This window comes from Takifugu rubripes, chromosome 11, assembly GCF_901000725.2.
Source record: "Takifugu rubripes chromosome 11, fTakRub1.2, whole genome shotgun sequence".
In the NCBI taxonomy this organism is placed as follows: domain Eukaryota; kingdom Metazoa; phylum Chordata; class Actinopteri; order Tetraodontiformes; family Tetraodontidae; genus Takifugu; species Takifugu rubripes.
This window is the reverse complement of record NC_042295.1, coordinates 1,666,208-1,685,181: the sequence shown is the minus strand read 5'-3', so window position 1 is coordinate 1,685,181 and position 18,974 is coordinate 1,666,208. Positions and strand designations below refer to the sequence as shown.

Genomic DNA, 18,974 nt, shown 5'->3' with positions numbered 1-18,974 from the left:
TGTTGTAAATTAACCTTTATCCTAATTTTACTGAAACAGCATTTTTGTACGTACAAAACTTAACAAATCTTTAACGATAGTTTAAAATAAATCCCCTCAGCCTTAATCGTGTTATACAGCACTGTATTATCTGTAGTGATGAGTTGATATATGTAGTTGTGTATTTGACAAAATAGTTGAATCACCTTAACACATTTTTGTCCGCGCTGCATCCTGTAACAACACAGGGACACGTCTTTGTTGGTGCTATTATTCTTGTGTTTTAAACAGCATAAGCTGCACATTACAGTAAACCTGAGCAATCAAAGACCAACCAAAGGAGAATCATTTTAGCAGGAAATATCTTTTACATTTTGCCATGGACTGACTCACTGCATCTTCCATTTTGCCACTAAACTGTACTGTAAATCTTTCAGTGTCTATTGTAATAAAAACACAGATACAGTTCTCACTTTGCTTAATGTGTGTTCGATGTGGAAGAGATTGCACATAAAGACAAGATTTTAATAATCTGATGACAGATTGAAATGTCAAATTTTGACATTGGTCCCAGTTTATGAGTACGAGAATGTGGCTCCGCCATGTTTTTACAGTAGCCTGGAAGAGACTAAAAGGCCTAAATACAAACTATGGCGCCCCCTGGATGTATGTTGTTGTCTAAGAATGTTTCCTGTTGGCTGTTGCCAAACACCTTAATGTAAATAAAATGACTAAAAGTGAAACGGACAATATTGAATCGATGCACAACTTTACTTCAGAAAGCAAACAAAGAAACCATCCAGAGAGATGATGCCACTTGATTATTTAGTCTGCAAACGAAAGGAAAATGTGTTAAAATTCACTCAAAACACACACTTTTCATACAAAGTGAATATGAGGTCACAATTTAGAATGAAATGTGTAACACAACAGGCCTGAACAGCGACAAATGTCAAAGTTAAGATATATTGAAAGGGTAAGATACGTTTAAAATTATGTCTGCTAATGTAATAAAAAATGTTTGGTGTATTATATTTGCTGTATTATAACTCAATCAACTTACCTACATCACAGGTGACGACATATTCCGTCTCTGCCTGGTCACCTGATAAGAAACAGAAGAATTAGATTGACATAAAAAAATAATTCTAAGTTCAAATTTAAACCTAAACTCATGTGTCATGTCTGACGGTGTCACACTCTGCTCCAGCCCATGGACTCAGTACTTTTCCACTGCCCTGCTCACACCACACCCTCTGATCACCACACCCACTCTCAGTCACTGATCACACACCTGCTCTCACTCATCAATCAGCTCACCTACCAGTATATATTCTCCAGCCTCACACACTCAGGGCCAGATTGTTCTCTGCAATGCAAGACCTTCCAGCGTTTACCTGCCTGTCTTCCCGGTATTGACCCTGCCTGTGTACGACCTGCCTGTTCTGCCTGACCCCCGCTAAATTAACTCTGTCTTCTGTTTTGACCACGAGCTCAGCCAGTCTCCCTCTGGATTGTTTGCCTGATTCTGCCTGCCTCCCGGTTACTGAACTTTTGCCTGCATCGACCAAGTCCACTGCCCTGCCCTCGAACTGTTTTTTGTGTGCCAGATTGCAGTTAATAAACCTGTTAACTGATCATCAGTTCATTGCCTGTTTTGTACTGCACTTGGGTCACGGTACAATCTGGCCAGTCATGGACCCAGCAGAATCACCGTCACCACGGGATCGGTTTGAAAGAATCGAGAGAATGCTCATGTTTCATGAGCAGCGGATGGAGGAGGCGGCTGCCCATGCCCGACAAGCTGCGGAGGCCCAAGCCAGGGCCATCACAGCCCTCACAGCTCAACTGCAGCAGCTGACCTCCACCCTTTCCTCTCCAGAGGCCACAGTCTCTGCACCAGCACCTCCACCTCCTGCTCCAGTTCCAACTCTGCCGAGGATGATATCAGAACCCCGGCTGGGGGCCCCAGAGCGCTACAATGGGGATCCCAAGCTCTGTCGTCCCTTCCTGACTTCCTGTTCTCTGCTCTTCAGTCTGCAGCCACACACATTTGCCACTGAGGGAGCCAAGGTGGCATACGTCATCAGCAACCTGACAGGAAGAGCTCTCCTCTGGGGAACCGCAGAGTGGGAGAGGCAGACTCCTGCCTGTGCTTCATTCCAGGCCTTCTCGGAGGAGCTGTGCAAGGTCTTCGGGCTGGGAGCTACGGGTCCAGATGGCACTTCTGAGCTCCTCTCCATACGGCAGGGGAATCAGTCCGTGGCAGATTACTCCATCGACTTCCGGACCAAGGCTCGTCAGAGTGACTGGAACCTGGCTGCACTCCGGGATGCCTTTCTGCATGGTTTAGCAGAAAATATCAAGGACGAACTGGTTTCTTGTCCTCTACCTGCCACACTGGATGAACTCATCGAGCTCAGCACTCGACTGGATCTTCGTGTCGGGGCCCGGAGAAGAGAGAGGAGACAGAACCCCGCACTTTCCACGGCAGCTCACCGCCTGAATTTCCCCTCCGCTTCTGCCCCTGTTCCTGCTGACCCAGAACCGATGCAACTGGGTCGCACCAGACTCACACCAGAGGAGTGTCAGCGTCGCCAGATGGGGAACCTCTGTATGTACTGCGGGCAATATGGACATTTTATCTCTCTGTGTCCGTTAAAAGGCAGAGCTCCCCAGTGAATGAGGAAGTCCTGGTGAGTCATGTGGGAGTGAAATCTTCCTCTCAGATTAAATGTCCCCTCTTTCTAGCCAAGCTTCTTCTCGCCGATGACTCTCACACCCTGGCCACCTTCATTGACTCCGGTTCCGATGGCAATATTATGGACGAGGGCTTGGCTATGCAACTCGGGCTAGAGAGGATTCCCCTCAACCCACCGATTCCTGCCAGGGCCCTGGATGGTCATCTTCTGGGAACGGTTGCTCACCAGACTGCCCCTGTTCACATGCTGATTTCTGGTAACCATCATCAGACCATCCAGTTTCATCTCCTGCCCTCATCCAACATTCCTCTGATCCTGGGCTTTCCATGGCTCCGCAAACACAACCCGCATGTCAACTGGACCACAGCCACTATCCCCAGCTGGAGCGGTTTCTGCCACCAGGTCTGCCTTCGGGATGCATCAATGCTGTGCTAGACTACACTCCCCAGCACCTGCCTGGACCAGTCCCTGCTGAGTACCACGACCTCAGGGAGGTGTTCAGTAAGGCCAAAGCTACCTCGCTGCCCCCCCACCGCCCTTACGACTGCTGTATTGATCTGAAGCCTGGCACGTCACCTCCTAAGGGGCGCCTCTACTCTCTGTCTGGTCCAGAGCGGGAGGCCATGGAGAACTATATTAATGACTCTCTGGCTGCTGGAATCATACGCCCGTTCTCATCCCTGCAGGGGCAGGATTCTTTTTTGTGGACAAGAAGGACAAGACCCTGCGCCCTTGCATCGATTACCGGGGTCTCAACGACATCACTATCAAGAACCAGTACCCCCTACCACTCATTTCCTCTGCCTATGAGCTACTTCAAGGGGCCAAGATCTTCACCAAGCTTGACCTTCGTAATGCCTACCACCTCGTACGCATCAGGGAGGGGGACGAGTGGAAGACGGCCTTCAACACCCCCACTGGACATTATGAATATTTGGTGATGCCATTCGGTCTCACCAATGCCCCCGCTGTCTTCCAAGCCTTGGTGAATGATGTCCTCCGGGACATGATCAATAAATATGTGTTTGTCTACTTAGACGACATTCTTATCTTCTCCACCTGCCTTGAGGATCACATTCACCATGTCAGGACGGTGTTCTGATCTGAACCCGAGTGGTGTTTTGTTATTGGACTTCTGTGCTCGTCTCAGATTGTCCATAACGAACACCTTGTTCAGACATAAAGGCGTCCACATGTGCACTTGGCACCAGGACGCCTTAGGCCACAGATCAATGATCGACTTTGTGGTTGTGTCATCGGATTTGCGGCCGCATGTTCTGGACACTCGGGTGAAGAGAGGGGCGGAGCTGTCAACTGATCACCACCTGGTGGTGAGTTGGCTCCGATGGTGGGGAAGGATGCCGGACAGACCTGGCAGGCCCAAACGTGTTGTGAGGGTCTGCTGGGAACGCCTGGCAGAGTCCCCTGTCAGAAGGAGCTTCAACTCACGCCTCCGGGAGAGCTTTGACCATGTCCCGGGGGAGGCGGGGGACATTGAGTCCGAGTGGACCGTGTTCCGTGCCTCCATTGTTGAGGCAGCTGACCGGTGCTGTGGCCGCAAGGTGGTTGGTGCCTGTCGTGGCGGCAATGCCCGAACCCGCTGGTGGACACCAGCGGTGAGGGATGCCGTCAAGCTGAAGAAGGAGTCGTATCGGGCCTTACTGGCCTGTGGGACTCCTGAGGCAGCAGATGGGTACCGGCGTGCCAAGCGGAGTGCAGCTACGGCGGTTGCCGAGGCAAAGACTCGGGCATGGGAAGAGTTCGGTGAGGCCATGGAGAACGACTTTCGGACGGCCTCGAAAAGGTTCTGGACCACCATCCGGCGTCTGAGGAGGGGGAAGCAGTGCACTGTCAACGCTGTGTATAGTGGTGATGGTGTGCTGCTGACCTCAACTCGGGATGTTGTGGATCGGTGGAAGGAATACTTCGAGGACCTCCTCAATCCCACCAACACGCCTTCCAGTGAGGAAGTAGGGCCTGGGGACCTGGAGATGGGCTCTCGTATCTCCGGGGCTGAAGTTGCCGAGGTAGTTAAAAAACTCCTCGGTGGCAAGGCCCCGGGGGTGGATGAGATCCGCCCAGAGTCCCTTAAGGCTCTGGATGTTGTAGGGCTGTCGTGGTTGACTCGACTCTGCAACATCGCGTGGACATCGGGGGCAGTGCCGCTGGATTGGCAGACCGGGGTGGTAGTCCCTCTTTTTAAGAAGGGGGACCGGAGGGTGTGTTCCAACTATAGGGGATCACACTCCTCAGCCTCCCTGGTAAGGTCTATTCAGGGGTACTGGAGAGGAGGGTCCGCCGGATAGTCGAACCTCGGATTCAGGAGGAGCAATGTGGTTTTCGTCCTGGCCGTCGAACAGTGGACCAGCTCTACACCCTCCGCAGGGTCTTCGAGGGTGCATGGGAGTTTGCCCAACCAGTCCACATGTGTTTTGTGGACTTGGAGAAGGCATTCGACCTTGTCCCTCGGGGGGTCCTGTGGGGGGTCCTCCGAGAGTATGGGGTGTCGGGCCCGCTGATACGGGCTGTCCGCTCCCTGTACGATCGGTGCCAGAGTTTGGTCCGAATTGCTGGCAGTAAGTCGAACTCGTTTCCGGTGAGGGTTGGCCTCCGCCAGGGTTGCCCTTTGTCACCGATTCTGTTCATAATTTTTATGGACAGAATTTCTAGGTGCAGTCATGGTGTTGAGGGGATCCGGTTTGGTGACCTCAGGATCGAGTCTCTGCTTTTTGCGGATGATGTGGTCCTGTTGGCTTCATCGGCCCGTGACCTCCAACTATCACTGGATCGGTTCGCCGCCGCATGTGAAGCGGCTGGGATGAGAATCAGCACCTCCAAATCCGAGGCCATGGTTCTCAACCGGAAAAAGGTGGAGTGCCTTCTCCGGGTAAAGGAGGAGATCCTGCCCCAAGTGGAGGAGTTTAAGTACCTCGGGGTCTTGTTCACGAGTGAGGGAAGAATGGAGCGGGAGATCGACAGGCGGATCGGTGTGGCGTCCACAGTAATGCGGACTCTGCACCGGTCCGTTGTGGTGAAGAGAGAGCTGAGCCGAAAGGCGAAGCTCTCGATTTACCGGTCGATCTTCGTTCCTACCCTCACCTATGGTCATGAGCTTTGGGTAATGACCGAAAGAACAAGATCACGGGTACAAGCAGCTGAAATGAGCTTCCTCCGTAGGGTGGCTGGGCTCTCCCTTAGAGATAGGGTGAGAAGCTCTGCCATCCGGGAGGAGCTCGGAGTAGAGTCACTGCTCCTCCGCGTTGAGAGGAGCCAGATGGGGTGGCTTGGGCATCTAGTCAGGATGCCCCCTGGACGCCTCCCTGGTGAGGTGTTCAGGGCATGTCCCTCCGGTAGGAGACCCCCGGGGAGACCCAGGACACGTTGGAGAGACTATGTCTCTCGGCTGGCCTGGGAACGCCTGGGGATCCCTCCGGATGAGCTGGAGGAGGTAGCTGGGGAGAGGGAAGTCTGGGCTTCTCTCCTTAGGCTGCTGCCCCCGCGACCCGACCCGGATAAGCGGTAGAGAATGGATGGATGGATGGAGGACGGTGTTGCAGCGCCTCCTGGAGAATTCGCTGTTCGTCAAGGTTGAGAAATGCGAGTTCCACACCCAGTCGGTGGCCTTTCTTGGCTACATTGTGACCGAGGGACGCTTGGAGATGGATCCTGCTAAGGTGGAGGCGGTAAAGTCCTGGCCAGTTCCTGAGACCCGTAAGCAACTGCAGCGTTTCCTGGGTTTTGCAAACTTTTATTGACGCTTCATCCGGAACTATAGCTCCATTGCTGCTCCCCTCACCATGTTGACCTCCCCCAAGAGTCCTTTCTGCTGGTCCCACGCTGCAGACTCTGCTTTCCAGACCCTGAAGAACCGGTTCAGCTCAGCACCCATCCTCCAGGTCCCGGACATTGAACGACAGTTTGTTGTGGTGGTGGATGCTTCCGATGTTGGAGTGGGTGCAGTCCTGTCTCAGCGAGCAGCAGGTGACCAGAAACTCCATCCATGTGCCGCCTTCTCTCGGCGTCTTTCACCGGCCGAGAGAAATTATGACACTGGCAATCGGGAGCTTCTGGCTGTCAAGCTGGCCCTAGAGGAGTGGCGACACTGGCTTGAAGGGACTAAGCAGCCCTTCTTAGTTTGGACAGATCACAAGAACCTGGAGTACATCCGAACTGCTAAGAGACTCAACTCCCGACAGGCACGATGGGCCCTCTTCTTCACCAGGTTTGATTTCTCCCTCTCCTACAGACCCGGCTCCCACAATGTCAAACCAGACGCATTGTCACGCCAGTTTCAGCGAGAGGGGGATGAATCCACCTCTGCAGACACCATTCTACCGTCTCCTTGTGTTGTCGCATCCCTGACGTGGGAGATCGAGGAGAGGGTGAGAACCTCTACAGAGGGGGAGGCTGGTCCCAGAGGCTCATGCCTCTAGGTTTTCCTGTCGTCCGGGGATCCAGAGAACCTGTGACGTCCTCCAGCAACACTTCTGGTGGTCCACGTTAGAGGAGGACACCCGGGAATATGTCAATGCCTGCCCTACCTGCAACCAGAACAAGTCTTCACGTCAGGCCCCGTCCGGTCTCACAACGGTCTACAGCCACTTCCTGTGCCGCATCGTCCCATGTCACACATTTCTATAGACTTTGTCACTGGTCTGCCACCATCTGAGGGGAAGACGGCCATACTTACAATCGTGGATCGCTTCTCTAAGGTGGCTCACTTCGTCCCCTTACCCAAGCTCCCATCAGCTAAAGAGACTGCCCAACTACTCCTCGACCATGTCTTCCATTTCCATGGAATTCCTGTGGATGTGGTCTCTCTTCCGTGTTCTGGCAGGAGTTCTGCAGATTGCTGGGAGCCACGCCGAGTCATCAGGGTTCCATCCTCAATCCAATGGCCAGACTGGAAGGGTGAACCAACAGATGGAAACAGCCCTTCGGTGTACTGTGTCCCAGAACCCATCTTCCTGGTCCCAGCAGCTGTTGTGGGTGGAATATGCTCACAACACTTTGACAAGCTCTGCCACAGGCCTGTCTCCTTTCCAGTGTGCCTATGGGTATCAGCCACCCTTCTTCCCAGCCCTGGAGAAGGAGGCCTCTTGCCCTTCAGTTCAAGCCTTCCTCCATCGCTGTCATCGGACCTGGGCCCGACCTAGAGCCTCCCTCCTGAAAACTGCTGGCCGCTACTCCTCTGCTGCCAACCGTCGTTCCCAAGCTCCAGAATATCAGGTGGGCCAGAAGGTCTGGCTCTCCACCTGGGACCTTCCACTGCGGGTGGAGTCCAACAAGCTGGCTCCCAAGTTCATCAGACCGTTCCTCATCGAAGGAGTCATCAATCCTGTGGCAGTCAGGCTCAAGCTTCCCCGGTCCATGAGGGTTCACCCAACCTTCCATGTGTCAAGGTCAAGCCTGTCCGAGAGAGCCCTCTGGTGCCCGCTGCTCCTCCACCGCCTCCTCCTCGCTTCATTGATGGGGGACTCACCTATGCTGTGCGCCGCATCATCCGCTCCCGTGTTCGTGGCAGAGGCCTTCAGTATCTCGTTGACTGGGAGGGTTATGGCTCAGAAGAAAGATCTTGGGTTCCTGCTCGTCACATTGTGGACCGACAGCTCCTCCGTGACTTTCATCGGCAGCATCCAGATCAGCCCTCTCACAGCATGGTCGGGGGCTTTCCTCGTCGAGGGGTGCGTGCTGTCGGCGCTACTGCTGCTCCAGCTCCTGAGCCAGAGGAGGATTCCCGGTCGCAGACGGGAGATCTGCAGGTGACCTTGTCCTCCTCTCAGGAATTCTAACCCGCCTTCCAGTTTCCCCCTCCTCCCGCCCTGGCTCATGGGACTTTTTGGGGACGTCAGGAGCCGTCCCTTGAGGGGGGGGTTCTGCCACACTCTGCTCCAACCCATGGACTCAGTACTTTTCCACTGCCCTGCTCACACCACACCCTCTGATCACCACACCTGCGCTCAGTCACTGATCACACACCTGCTCTCACTCATCAATCAGCTCACCTACCAGTATATATTCTCCAGCCTCACACTCACCCGGTGCCAGATTGTTCTCTGCAATGCAAGACCTTCCAGCGTTTTCCTGCCTGTCTTCCCGGTATCGACCCTGCCTGTGTACGACCTGCCTGTTCTGCCTGACCCCCGCTAAATTAACTCTGTCTTCTGTTTTGACCACGAGCTCAGCCAGTCTCCCTCTGGATTGTTTGCCTGATTCTGCCTGCCTCCCGGTTACTGAACTTTTGCCTGCATCGACCAAGTCCACTGCCCTGCCCTCGAACTGTTTTTTGTGTGCCAGATTGCAATTAATAAACCTGTTAACTGATCATCAGTTCATTGCCTGTTTTGTACTGCACTTGGGTCCATACCATACCCGTCACAGACGGAGCAGAAAAGAAGGTCTTACTGGGCTGGTAGTAGTCGTAGATCTTGACCAAAGCTGGTTTCAGGTTCTGCACTGGGACCTCCTGGATCAGGGTTAAAGTGTGGGGGATCGGGATGTCCTTCGGCAGCTGTTAGAGACAAGACTGAGGTTATCACATGATCTAAGCTGGAGATCAACCGTCACAGCAGATCTTCCTGACCTCAGTGATGTAGATCAGAACTCGGCCCTCGTTCTCGTCAACATGACCCACCAAGAGGGCTTGACGGAGCTGCATGGGGTCAATATAAGAATGTCAGGTTGATGGAGAATAAAGTTCTTTACCCTCAGACAGTTTTACTGAAGTATTAAACCCTCTTGAGCAGGGTGTACTTTACTCACATTCGCCACAGACTTGGGATCGGGAACAAATCCAGACAGCATTGTAACCTCCAGGATGACCATGTTTGTGGTCTGTTGCTTGCCCCTGTATCTGTAACACATCCACAAACGCTATGCTCCAGTGGCGTTGTTGTAGTCTCGTTTGAAGCGGTAGCTGACCTTTACTCACAGGGACGAAAGCTTCAGCGTGACTCTGTTTTTCTGAGTCTGACACTCTGGTTTTGCCTCCACGAAGAAAATGTAAACGGTGGTAGGAGTTGGAATGTTGTAGTGAAGAGAAATCTGGGAAGATGTTAGGACGGATGTTATGTGGCAGTTCTACTGAGTCGAGCAGGTATGATCCGGTTCTGTGATTCTAAACATCTACAAGCTCTGGGTACTCATTTTGTGGACCAGTACCTGTATTGAAGCACACATTGAGCCCTCCACTTCCAGGTTGACTTTTCCTCCCAGGTCCTTCAGCAGCTTCTCGTGGTAGACCAGTTTGTTGTTCTGGTTCACATCAAATACCAGTTGACCACTGGGGCTATTGACCTTGACCGTGCTTGAACCCTTTGTGCTGTACACCAGAGTGGAGTAAAGGGCCAGAGCCTGAAGAGCGACCACCGTGTCCTACAACAACGACAGCCCAGTTATCCTCTATGGATGTGATTTTCTACGTCCCAGGAAGATCCCCATCTCCTTCGCTCATACCTGTGTAGAGGAGAAGCCTCCATAGTAGTTCTGCTGCATGGAGAGCCATCTGACGATGCGGCTGGCGTAGCCCAGGTCTTCGGTAGTCGGAGAACCACTGAGTTTGGCGAGCAGAACGTAGGAGCCGATCTCCACTGACAGAGAGCCAAACCCCTCATCTGTGCTCTGGGACCAGTGGATTAAGCCCCCTACGCAGGCGACAGGTTCAAATGGGTCAACAGGACCAGACTGCAATGGTGCCCATCAGGGCTTCTGACTCACCTTCCTGGGAGGCAACCGAATCCAAGTGCTGCAGGAGGAAATCACGAGTCTTCAAGTCTCCAGCCAGAGAGAAGACGTAGGCCATGAGAGCTGTCGTGTAGGTGTTGTTCGGGTTGTTGGTGGATTCTTTGAGGCACATCATGCTCCTGTGGACTGGAAGATCCTGCAAAATATACCGTGAAAATGTTTTTTGTTTTTTTTTAATTTCTGCGACCATTATCAATCTAAGTTATATAAAAATCTGTCTGTTTTCTTCTATTCCTGGACCGGTCCAGCTCTTTAGCTTCTGTCGACTTTAGCACCGTCGAGTACTTACAGTAGCCGACATGTTCATCTCCAGTAAGGCGGCCGTGATGTAAGCGCTGAGCGTCACTTCATCAGAAACTCCACCCTGAGGAGAGGAAGCACCAGTCAAACCATCAGCATCGCCCACATCCAGGGTTGGAATCTCGGGGCAGCCCATTAGATCACCTTCATCCTGTTGTTGAAGAGTTTTCCAGATTGCGCAAAACAGCCGTCTTCTTTCTGTCGGCCCAGCAGCCAGTTCTTGGACTCATCCATCTTTGTCGGGTCGATGTAGATGAATGCCTTCGCTTTTTCAAAAGATCTCACCACGAAAGCGGTCAGCCTGCGAACAGATTATCATCAGCTCAGGAATCTAGACGTAGCGACCTGAGCAGCCTGACTAACGTTTCTTCTCACCAGGTGTTCCGGTCTCCGATTCCAAATGCGCTGTAAGATCCATCCCGGTGTTTGTAGTTCAGCTGCCTCTGATATCCTGGATAAATTAAGCGCACATTCAGATTAGGATGACAGACATATTCATCCTCCATGATCCGGCTCCTCACCACTGGTCAGGAAGTGGATGGCCTTCTTTAAGATGTCATCTGTCAGCTGTTCTGTGCTTCTCAGGTACTGTAGGATATAGATGTTGGGGGCCAGGAGCGCCATGTTCTGCTCCCCGGATCCGTACGGCATCTTCAACAGTCCATCCAGGTTCTGCAGAGCCCGGCCCATAATGTCGCCTGCAGGACAGCCGGGTTGAAGTACAGCGAGCGCATTGAGCAAAATGAACCCGTCCGTCTAACGACGTGACAAAACCCATTTGAATGGAGTAATCTGATTACCCAGCACAGATACTAAAGCTCGGGCTGATCCATCGATCGCATTATCAGGAAGTTCTAGTTCGACTTCCTCTTTCAGCACCTCATCTGGAAATAAAACACACGCATGAAATCCCTTTTCAAAGGCAGAGATAGAAATTTTTAGCATAGAGCAATGGTTCTGATGGCCTTTTAGTGCTCTATGGATAGAGCAGTGGAGGGAGAAGGGGCCTTTTCTGATACCAAAGGCTACCAGCAGGGGGCAGATAGGACGCAATGTCCATTTTTAGTGAAACCTGGATGTGAACTGGACTGACCGTTTGGACACAGCAGCCAGTTATTTATTTTTTTCATCTCCGTCCCTTCGGCCTGAAATTGAAATTAAAAAAAACAAGGCATGACCTTCCCATCGCCATGACAAGGTATCGCAGATGCTGTCAGCTGATGGGGTTTTACCTTCACGATAAGCGACCGCGTGACCGTGTCGATGCGACCTCTCTCCGGCACGCTCACGATCTCGTTGTCACATGACGCGTGTGATGCTATGGCCTCGGCGCTCACAGTTACGTTCACAACGCCTGTAAAGGTGACGAAACACAATAGTTTTATGAGAAATTCAACTGTCTGAGAGCCGTTGATGTGGATCATTTTAACATTGTCATATAGATCAGTCTAACGTTTTTCGATGGCCTTACCCAACACTGAGGGCACCATGGTCCAGCTCAGGGTTTTGCGTTCGCTGCCACACAGACAGGAAGTGTACTCGTTTCCGGACAGAGGTGTGAGGGTATATTCATCCGATGGGGCTGCTTTCACGCTGACCTGTTGAAGACACGGCTCAAAATATTTACGAAATTTTTTTTAAAACACACTACAATCCAGAGAAGATGAGCGTGGCATCGCGCACCATCATGCAAGTGGACTGGTAGTTGAAGACGGTTGCCTTCAGTTCAAACTGCTCGCCGCGGATGATGGAGTACGGCAGGCTGAGCTCCAGGAAGAAGGGCTGGAACACAGTGATCTCGTTCTGGGGAGCTAGGCCGAAACCCTGAGGGGACAAGCAGAACGCCTCCGTCTTCCAGGTGGTGATGGTGTCTGGGACAGTGAGGGGCAAATCCGTCTGTGCAGAGTCTCTGGAGGTAGCAAAGAGGCAACACACAGATTCAGCTAATCTTCAATCACGCAAAAGGAGTTTCCCATGGTGGCTTAATCAGATTATACTTTGCTCAGGTGTCAGAGGATTCAGTTACGTCTCACCGAGTGGACATGGTAGGAATTATATCATTAGCGTTAATATGGCTAGCCACTAGAAGGCGGGGTTTTGGGGACATTTTTATGGAAGCTGAGTAGATCAGAACCTCACCCGACTTCAGCCAGTTTCCACACCCAGGTTTCTGGGAAGAAAGTGCGGACGGTTTTGATTACGTCTATTCCTAGTGCCCCAAGCACACCATGTATCACACATGGTGCTAACCCGTGAAGAAACACCACAACAAGAGTCATTGCCAAAATTTCAGAATTGTACAACTTTCGCATCATTCGTTTTACAAGTGGGGGAAATAACAGCTCACACATACCACGATGGTACTCCAACCCTTTGAATTTCACACATGATGGCATCTTGATTAGCAAATTTGTGGCAACCTTCAGACCTAAACTCTGGTTAGCACAGGCAAAAGGAAGTCACGATGAGTTAGAGTTTGCTTTTTAGTGAATATACCACATATTGTTGAAAGAACGAGACAGCATTTACCTGAAAAACTGAATGAGCGTCATTTGCCTCATCACAAGGTGGAACGGGCAATGTATATCTTTTTTGCCTCAAGTGTAAACACGGTTCAGAGTCCACAATTTCATATGGGATACCAGAAACTCTACTCACATGCAGCAAGTTAAATATCTGAAAATGAAAATGGAAGCTGAAGCTGGAGATGAACCCTGGCTAAAGCATCTTCACACAACACAACAAATATCCCTATGAAGAACCACCTTCTAGCTGGTCGGACTGGGCTTCTCCAAGAACCTTAACAAATGTGTCCTGATTAAATTTGGTCCTGGCATTTACCTTGTCAGCGGTCATGGTCTCCCCGGGCTCTAGGATGAGGACGCTCTGGTCAATGGCGCTCACGCCACACAGAGAGTTTGGAAGAGCCTTCACCTTCATGTTGACTTCCTCTCCCGGGACAGCGGAGGTCGGGGAAAACTCCACAGACACCTAACACACAGAGTAGAAGTTTAAAGGAACACACTGTTTCTAACACAAGTAATGAGGCGACAATTTAAATTAAAAGTCCAGCGTGTGAGATTTGGCTCCATCTGGCTAAGAGGTTACAGATCACAAGGACTGAATAACCTGGAATCCACCTCCTCGGCCCTCCTGGAACCTTTTTAATCCAAACAGCAGCTGTTTCGTATGACAGTGTGTTAGCTTGGGCTCGTACGGCCACTGACCTTGTTAAGGAAGCATTTGGTCACGGTGAAATCGGCCTTGTGGGCAATCACGTTCTCGCTCGGGAGGATGACGTACGCCATGACCTGCAGGGCCGGTGAAAACTCTGGAGACATTTTCACACTGAAGGATATGCTGCCCTCCGTCACTGAAAGAGAAACGGAACATTGATGTCGGAAAAGCAAAGCACTCAGACTTCCAAAAGACGCTATGAAAAACTGGGGTGGCCTACCGGGATCTTTCAGAATCTCCACCATTTGAAGTCCCTGAGTGATGATCATTCCTCTTGACATAATCTGGGAGAATTTGTCACAACACAGTTGATCGCGATAATCTGAGGAATTTGACCTTTTGTACAGTGTTAGCATTACAGTTAGCACTTGTGTTGAGGGGCATTTTTCTTTGAATTCTGGGTAAATGTTTCTAAAGCGCCCCAGTCGCTGCTCACCAAATATATCACATCCACATTTCCTGCAGTTTCTCCCACGAAGTTGTATCTGATGGAGATGGTCTCCTCTCCATCACACGAAAGAGCTTCCTCCTTTTTGTTCACGACCAAGGAGCTGACAGATTTGGAAAAAGGCAAAGGCGGCTGGAACACGGACACTGTGTGGTGGGCGCTGTCAAAGAATGGTTCCAGGAAGTTACGGTCTTGTCGTACTGCTGAGGCCTGATTGGACGGAAGGTGCTTTTAGAGTTTGTCAAATATGTTTCATGTTTTTATAAATGATTCTATTCTTAAACGTTATATTGATGTCCTCTGTTACTGATTTCATTTCTGGCGTTATGACCAGCAACTTAACATAAACCCGACTCCCAGTGGCCCCTTGTGTGACGTCACTGGGGCCCGGTGATGTGTGATTGGCCCCATTCAGTCACCTACCTTGAGTCTGATGTCCTCTCCATTGAACAGTGTTGTGTTTAATGAGAAAGTGGCAATTCCCTCGACATCTGTGGTGAGGTTCAGTAGCACCCAGTCCTGCCAGCCTTTAGCATTCAGTAACTGGATCTCCATGTTAGGGACGGGCGTATCGTTGTGGTGAACCGCTTTAATCTGCCGGAAATGAGAAAAGGGGCATCCCATAAAATCACCAAAGCTTCTAGACTCTGACGGCCTTGAAAACCATCTCTTACGCCCACCTTCCCCTCCAAAGTGGATTCCTCATTGTAAATCTTGGGTGTTTCAACAAAGATCAACTTCCCAATTATATAAGAGAGCTCCACAACTTTCTCCGCTGGAAGTGAAGTTCCTGTGAGGAAAAGCAGCCGAGTTACAGCAACACAACATCCTGAACGAGCAGTAAGACTGGCAAAACTTGCCTGTCCCCTCCTCCTCCACGCTGGCTGTGATGTGGAGGGAAGGGTGAAACGCCGTAGCTTCTATTTTGGTGAAAACCGACATTTTGGGGTTGAATTTGGCACAGCCGGTCTTGTCCGTCTGGATAGCAAAAAACAAAATTGGAGAGTTGCTGAAAGTTTCCCGACAGATTTCTGATTATTGATCACGCTGAACCCTTTTTGCTGATGATTTTATACAGCTAAAATTGATGAAAATGCATTTTAGTTCTTAAAAGTCCAGCGTGCGCACGGTTTGTGACGCCATAAAATGTTTGTGTGGGGTTTTTTTAAACTGAATTGATCTCTGAATCTTGATTTCACTCCTCTGCTGTGACCACTTCCGCTCATCTTTCGGCGGAGGTGTTACATTTTTCGATGGCTCAGAACCAGAGTTAATAACACTACAACACCTGTTTCGCCTCTTTGAAACACAGGCCTGGGATCTGATCGGTCAAATAGCTGCTCGGTCTCCGGCAAATCTCGATGTTCACCATCCCCGGCACAGGTTGTCCATACGTGTATCTGTTTGGATCAAAGATTCAGAGGGTAGGAGAGTGGCTGGTAATGGCTAAAAACACAAAGTGGATACAAGAACTTACTTTGCACAGACGTCCATTTCCAGTTCCTCTTTTCCAACGCTTACCTTGTTGGGCGCTTGGAGGCTCACCTTAAATTTTGGGAGGACTGAGGGACAGATGAGTTTTGGTTTATGGGGGGAAGGGGCGGTTTGGTGCCAAATGAAAAGCTCTGCAACTTACCATATTTTCCCACCTTAAATCTCTTGTTTACTTGGTTTCTCTTCATCCAAACTGAAATGGTATACCATCCCTCGCGGACCTCAGAGTTGAGGGAATAGGACAGCTGCAGTATTGCCCCGTTGGACGTGGCGTTCAGCCACCGCCCGATCCGGTTTTGTTCAGGGTCCTGAGTGAAATCAACGAGGGAAAAAATTGCAGGAATCTGGAATCTACTTCCAGAACTTACGGGGATGCAGAACAATTAGTGTGAGAATTTCCGTTTTCCTTACCAGAAGTTCGATGACGTCGTACTGGAAGAGAGAAAAATAGAGATAAATGTGAAATTTTCCTAATAATCACAACTATGACTGCATACTTTGACCCTTCATCTGTGCCAGCTGTTTGCACACATGGATCAAACTGGTATCAGAGGTCAAAGGACACAACCTACGCTTTGTTTGGTTTGCCCGATTTCGCTCCTGCAGCTGGACTTTTGCATGGTTTCCACACATCATTACCTAACCCATGTGTGTACTGGTTCAGAAACACCCCCAGGGAACTCACCAGCCCTTTTGCAGGTCTCAGCTTGGTGTCCAGCGTGACGACTCTGAAATGAACTTAGAGGCGAAAAAAACGTGATTAAGCGGATTCTTTCACACAGCCAACCGACCGGTCAGGTTACCTGTTTGACCAGGCAGGTAGATGGGCTTGTCTGTTTGGACGAAGGACTTCAATGGGTAGTATTTGATCATGATTTTTCGTGATTCCGTCAAGGAAAACTGCGCTCCGCGTACAGTGACGATGAGATTGTGGACCTTAGATTCCGACATCTCCGGAGCCTGTGGAAGAAACATGGAAACATTAGAACTGACGATGACCAGAGAACCAATCATGCAAGCTGGACGTTGAGGACCTGGAAGTTTGTGCATTGGTGGAATTGTTTGTCTGAGACTTTCTCAAAGATGACCATTTTGTTGTCGTTGTAGGTGAGAATGGCGGTCATGGCCAAAGACTCGTTGGGCTGCAAGAGACTGGCGCACAGCCTGCTCGTCGATCCAACTTCGATGATGCCAGGAATGGTCACCATGAACTGTCTGCAGCCACAGAAACATACAAGCGTGACGGTTATCTCACCGACCAAGCACCAAATCTGATGGGCGTAAGAAACCTGGAGCAGGGAAACTCACGGTCCGGCGGCCACGCCATCGAAGAAGACCCAGTTGAGGCAAAGGAGCAGCGTCCACGCGCAAGTACGACCCCCCGGCAGAGCCATGGCTGACTGACTGACAGAGATGAGCTGCGGAGTCCATTAAATAGTCTTTAGAGCCCTGCCCCAGTCTCTCTCTCTCTCTGTCACTCTCTGTCTCTCTGTCAGTGACATCAGACCTGTGACGTTCCTGCGTTTAAAGTCTGCTCATTATTGGCAGCATGTAAAATTTGAGTGGGTGCAGGTTTCTATCTGTCTGTTAGTCTGTCTGCACACTAACAGAATAATGTCCTCAACTAGCCAGCATGCTAACTTGCCGTCTGGGTTTAGTAGCTGGTGGTCTTTTAATGCCCGCCAAATAACACCAACGAAGCATGTATAACCTCATATATAACGTATATAGCTGCAGACTTATTTAGGGGTGAACCCTGCCGTCACCCATATATCCCTGGGGACCCCAAAAGACACATAGTGGTCAAGAAAAAAAGAAAAGAGCAAATATTGCATTGTCATGTGTATGTGGACTCTAACACTGTCCCACTGCTGATGGTTTTTTCTGTATCTGCAGAGGAGAATGGCAGAATGATCCTCAAATCCAGGCGTTCTGAGCTTGTGATATCGTGCAACAGAAGAGGCTCTCATCGCTGCCAAAGATTTTATACTAGAGCAATTTTAACATGGTTTTGAACATGATTTGTGTGAACGTTGTAGTTTTATTGTGTGTATGTACCTGTAGCTGTATGTTATGTTGTTTCTTTGACAGTAACTTTGATAGTGAATGCACTGTGTTGGCCAGGTCTCCCTTGGAAAAGCAATATTTAACCTCAGTGGGCAATTTCTGGCTAAATAAAAAATAAAAATAAAAAAAGTCCTTAGTTATTAAAGGTTGAATTGAAAGTTAGTGCAAGGTTTTTTTTCTTTTCCTTTATTTTTTAAAAATCAATTTAAAAATCAAAACATTTCAATCAATCACTTTTTTAATTCACGGGAAAAAGTAGGAAATATGGTATCAAAAAACCAAACAAACCGAAAATAACCTGAACCAGAACTAGTTTTTTAAAAATCATTGAGGTAGAAAGTCGATTGTTGTAAATTAATCTTTATCCTAATTTTACTGAAACAGCATTTTTGTACGTACAAACTTAACAAATCTTTAACGATAGTTTAAAATAAATCCCCTCAGCCTTAATCGTGTTATACAGCACTGTATTATCTGTAGTGATGAGTTGATATATGTAGTTGTGTATTTGACAAAATAGTTGAATCACCGTAACACATTTTTGTCCGTGCTGCATCCTGTAACAACACAGGGACACGTCTTTGTTGGTGCTATTACTCTTGTGTTTTAAACAGCATAAGCTGCACATTACAGTAAACCTGAGCAATCAAAGACCAACCAAAGGAGAATCATTTTAGCAGGAAATATCTTTTACATTTTGCCATGGACTGACTCACTGCATCTTCTATTTTGCCACTAAACTGTACTGTAAATCTTTCAGTGTCTATTGTAATAAAAACACAGATACAGTTCTCACTTTGCTTTATGTGTGTTCAATGTGGAAGAGATTGCACATAAAGACAAGATTTTAATAATCTGATGACAGATTGAAATGTCAAATTTTGACATTGGTCCCAGTTTATGAGTACGAGAATGTGGCTCCGCCATGTTTTTACAGTAGCCTGGAAGAGACTAAAAGGCCTAAATACAAACTATGGCGCCCCCTGGATGTATGTTGTTGTCTA

General features: G+C 49.6%; 1 protein-coding gene and 1 long non-coding RNA gene across 2 annotated transcripts; one reads left to right on the top strand and one right to left on the bottom strand.

Annotated features, from left to right (window-relative positions):
* Positions 1-731: 731 nt before the first annotated feature.
* LOC101069340 (alpha-2-macroglobulin-like) lies at positions 732-17,376 on the bottom strand. The gene is made up of 35 exons (XM_029844056.1): positions 17,212-17,376; positions 16,938-17,118; positions 16,707-16,863; positions 16,589-16,641; positions 16,315-16,335; positions 16,046-16,211; positions 15,887-15,971; positions 15,698-15,809; positions 15,270-15,387; positions 15,090-15,199; positions 14,833-15,003; positions 14,398-14,619; positions 14,182-14,245; positions 13,952-14,097; positions 13,566-13,715; positions 13,254-13,400; positions 12,864-13,159; positions 12,408-12,633; positions 12,196-12,322; positions 11,957-12,078; positions 11,818-11,869; positions 11,525-11,608; positions 11,246-11,422; positions 11,100-11,175; positions 10,869-11,025; positions 10,714-10,788; positions 10,398-10,560; positions 10,137-10,324; positions 9,843-10,055; positions 9,613-9,725; positions 9,444-9,534; positions 9,265-9,333; positions 9,087-9,192; positions 1,043-1,084; positions 732-809 (listed from the first exon to the last, which is right to left on the bottom strand). The coding sequence occupies exons 1-35, from the start codon at positions 17,295-17,297 to the stop codon at positions 805-807; spliced, it is 4,371 nt and encodes a 1,456-aa protein (XP_029699916.1). The 5' UTR covers positions 17,298-17,376; the 3' UTR covers positions 732-804.
* LOC115251518 (uncharacterized) lies at positions 17,111-18,130 on the top strand. Its single transcript, XR_003890083.1, has 2 exons — positions 17,111-17,274; positions 17,800-18,130. It is a non-coding gene; the product is annotated as an uncharacterized lncRNA (long non-coding RNA).
* The last annotated feature ends 844 nt before the right edge of the window (positions 18,131-18,974 follow it).